The following is a 3,126-nucleotide window of genomic DNA, read 5'->3' as shown; positions in this document are numbered from 1 at the left end:
AGCCGCTGCCGCCGCCGCCGCCGCCGCCGCCGCCTGCGAAGCCTGAAGAGAGCCGCTTCCCGGACAGCAGCTTCTCCACGGCCGGGAGGTGGCCGGTGCGGGCCGCCTCCAGCAGCTCCTGCTCCTTCCCCATCCCCGGGGCCGCCGTCCCCTAGACCACCGCCCCGGGGCCGCAGCTAAGCCCGAGCTGGCTCCCAAACTTTCTGTCTCCGGGCAACGCACCCCCCAAACCGGCCGGGGACACTACCACCCCCGCCTTTTCCCCACGTGCGCGTCACTTCCGGGATCTGGCGTCACGCGTCACCGCTCCCCCGAGCCCCGCCCCCTTGCGCACCTAGCTGGGCGGGGCTCGGAGGGCGGGCGCAGGTGGCTGGCTCCCGCGCGAAGTGGACCACGCTGTGCTGATAGGGCTCGAGGGGCAAGGTGACATCGCCGTGGGCCATTCGCTGTCCAGGTGGAAGGGGACAAACGGGGTTCACCTGTACACGCCTCCCAAAGTGCACTCCTTTACCAAGGTTTTGGGAGCCCATGGGACAGGAAATACGGTAATTCATCCAGGCAGCGTAGAAACAAAGAGAGGAATATGGTAACGCGCACCTACATTTCCAAGTTCATTCTTTCAGCACTCACAAGTTAAATATCTAATGGACGCGGGAACCTAGTGATAGGTGAATACAACGTGCCCTTTTACCGTACTTTCTTAAGGAGCTCCAAGGAGGGAAGAGAGGAAAGTTTTAAAACATCTATCCTCACCTCTTCGTCCTCCCAATCCCTGAAATGGCTCATTAGAGTGAAACATTCAAAGGAGAGAATTTGACCCCGAAAGGATTTGTTTTCTCTCTCTTTTTTTTTTTTTTTTAAATGGGATTAGCCAAACTGACATAAAAAGTCAAATTTGTGAAACCGGCCCCGATCTTTCCAACTACTGGTGAGTTGTAAAAATCATTTGAGTAGGAACTGTTTTGTTCATTGGTACCTAGCATTGTTCCTGAATCGAAGTAGGCGCTCAAGAGTTGTGGAGTGAATAAATGGATTGAATACTTTCTGCTCAATCTAGTATTACTTTTTTTTTTTTAATGCATGCGGAATAGAAAAGAAATGTTAGCAATTCATTGTAAACACAGGCCTGCAGTCTCTGTTTAATTGGAACGTACGCGGTTAAGTCTCTGCCTGAAGTTTGCTAGTCCAAGGCAGCCGTATCCCACGGCACGAGCATACAACGGAATTGAGCTTCCTTCCATGTCCCCCCAACTTCTTTACTCTGAGGGAGTCAGGTTAAGGAGGGGGTTAACTGACATTGCATTTTTAAAAAGGCAGAAAGGAAAAAGAAGCCCTTCAGTAAACAAAAGTCGGCGCCTTCACAAATGCTGGTTGCCTCGGGGCGAAGGATCACAGACTGAACTCCGTACCGCCGATTTTCCGTCACCCCACCGATACATTGCAGTTAAAACAAATCACCAAAAAATTCTCTATACGAGCCTCTAATTGACCCCTCCGACGAGTGGTAGCGGTGATGTCATCGCTGCGCGACGACAGAAAGTAAGTTCTTGGGCTGTAGTGCCGCGCGGGGTTCAGAGCTGTTTTGTCTGACAGCACGGCGATCTCCTCTTGCCTTCGCTTCTCGCGGCGATGGACAATGCCTGCGAGTCGCCTACGGACAAAGGTGGAGAGACAGGGGAGTCAAATGAGACGCCCGCCGCTCCCTTGGGTTCCGGTACCACCAGCACGGACGGAATACCGGAGGAAACTGACGGGGACGGAGATGGGGACTTGAAAGAAACCCCGGTGGAAGAAGGCGAGGTAGGGAGATGTGTTGCAGAGGCTGGAGGAATACCCCGAAACTGAGTTACTGGCTGCTCGCCAGGTTTCTTGGTTGGTCCCTGCCAAGCTACGAGAGCTCGAACTCACGACTCCCTCTAGATTGTCAATCATGAGGGGGGAAAAAAAACCCTAGCGCTGGTTACATTCTAGACGCCCACGCACTGGGTTAATATTTTTAATCCTCGCTCTTAGAGATTAAACTACTTCTAAGGGAATTTTATTATCATAGCGACCCTACAGGACAGAGTAGAACTGCCCCATACGGTTTCCAAGGAGGACCTGGTGGATTTCAACTGCCGACCTTTTGGTCAGCAGTCGTAGCTGTTAACCACTACGCCATCAGGGTTTCCAAACTGAAGCTATGAGTCAGAATCGCCTCGACGGCAATGGGTTTGGTTTTTTGGTTTAAGGAAATTCGAAACAGTCTCTGGTGAGGAAATTGGGACCTGATGCCACACTGAGATTTAGTGCAAGAGCCAGCAATAGAACCCAGGATTACCGACTATTGACCTAATATCTTTTTCACCGCAACAAGTCCTCTTGTTATTGTTAGCTGCCGTAGAATCTGCCAGAATCATGGGGACCCCTTGCACAACAGATTGAAATACTGCCCGGTTCTGTACCATCCCCGTGATAGCTTGTATTGGACCATTGGGTTGTATAGGGTTTTCATTGGCTGATTTTGGAAAGTAGATGCCAGGCCTTAAATCCATCTTAATCTGGAAGCTCCACTGATGGAGTGGCAGTGCATGAGGTCCATTGGCCAGGAATCCAGCCTGGGTCTCCCGTATGAAAGAGTTCTACCACTGAACCACCAGTGCGCCCATGGGTACTCTTAGATGTTGGTTAAGCATAACTTCTGACTTAACAGATGGCAGAGTTGATCAGATCCATTAAAGAGAGACATTCTTACTCTCTTGGGACATTTAACTGCTACCAGGTACAGCCACTTGTGTGCTAATGTCAAGGAGTCTATAGAGCATAAAAACATCAGACCCATCAGTTGTGCCACCCGTAGAGCTCAGAATGTTGCCTAGCTGAAGATCTGCCAAGGGACCAGAATCTCAGCCTTCTCTGTGTTTCGTTTCTAGAGATAGAATCTTGGGGTCTTAGAGCTAGAAGGGACTTAAGAGATCATGGAATCCACACTAGATTAGATGGAAAATAACCTTTCAGAGCATAAAGTTGCCTCAAAATATACAAAGTAAGAACTTTTAGAAAAAAAGAAAGATGTGACAAAAACTATTTGAGGAAAGAGCCTTTAAAACACGTCTCAAGGACAGAAAGGATTTAAATAATAATTAG

General features: G+C 49.8%; 2 protein-coding genes across 3 annotated transcripts in view; one reads left to right on the top strand and one right to left on the bottom strand.

Moving 5' to 3' along the window:
- LOC101359077 (ankyrin repeat and SAM domain-containing protein 1A) overlaps positions 1 to 133 on the bottom strand; it is a 168,792-nt gene extending 168,659 nt beyond the window's left edge. Inside the window, exon 1 of the mRNA XM_023724813.1 lies at positions 66 to 133. Within this exon, the coding sequence (XP_023580581.1) occupies positions 66 to 133 (68 nt within the window). The remainder of the gene's footprint in view (positions 1 to 65) is intronic.
- A 1,421-nt stretch (positions 134 to 1,554) lies between these two features.
- TAF11 (TATA-box binding protein associated factor 11) overlaps positions 1,555 to 3,126 on the top strand; it is a 15,090-nt gene continuing 13,518 nt past the window's right edge. For both annotated transcript variants that reach the window (XM_004389837.2, XM_004389836.2), the window contains exon 1: positions 1,555 to 1,800. In XM_004389837.2, the coding sequence (XP_004389894.1) occupies positions 1,630 to 1,800 (171 nt within the window). In that variant the 5' untranslated portion in view covers positions 1,555 to 1,629. The remainder of the gene's footprint in view (positions 1,801 to 3,126) is intronic.

The sequence above is a fragment of the Trichechus manatus genome, unplaced genomic scaffold (assembly GCF_000243295.1).
Source record: "Trichechus manatus latirostris isolate Lorelei unplaced genomic scaffold, TriManLat1.0 scaffold00261, whole genome shotgun sequence".
NCBI classification, from domain to species: Eukaryota; Metazoa; Chordata; class Mammalia; order Sirenia; family Trichechidae; genus Trichechus; species Trichechus manatus.
This window is presented reverse-complemented; position numbering and strand designations above follow the sequence as displayed.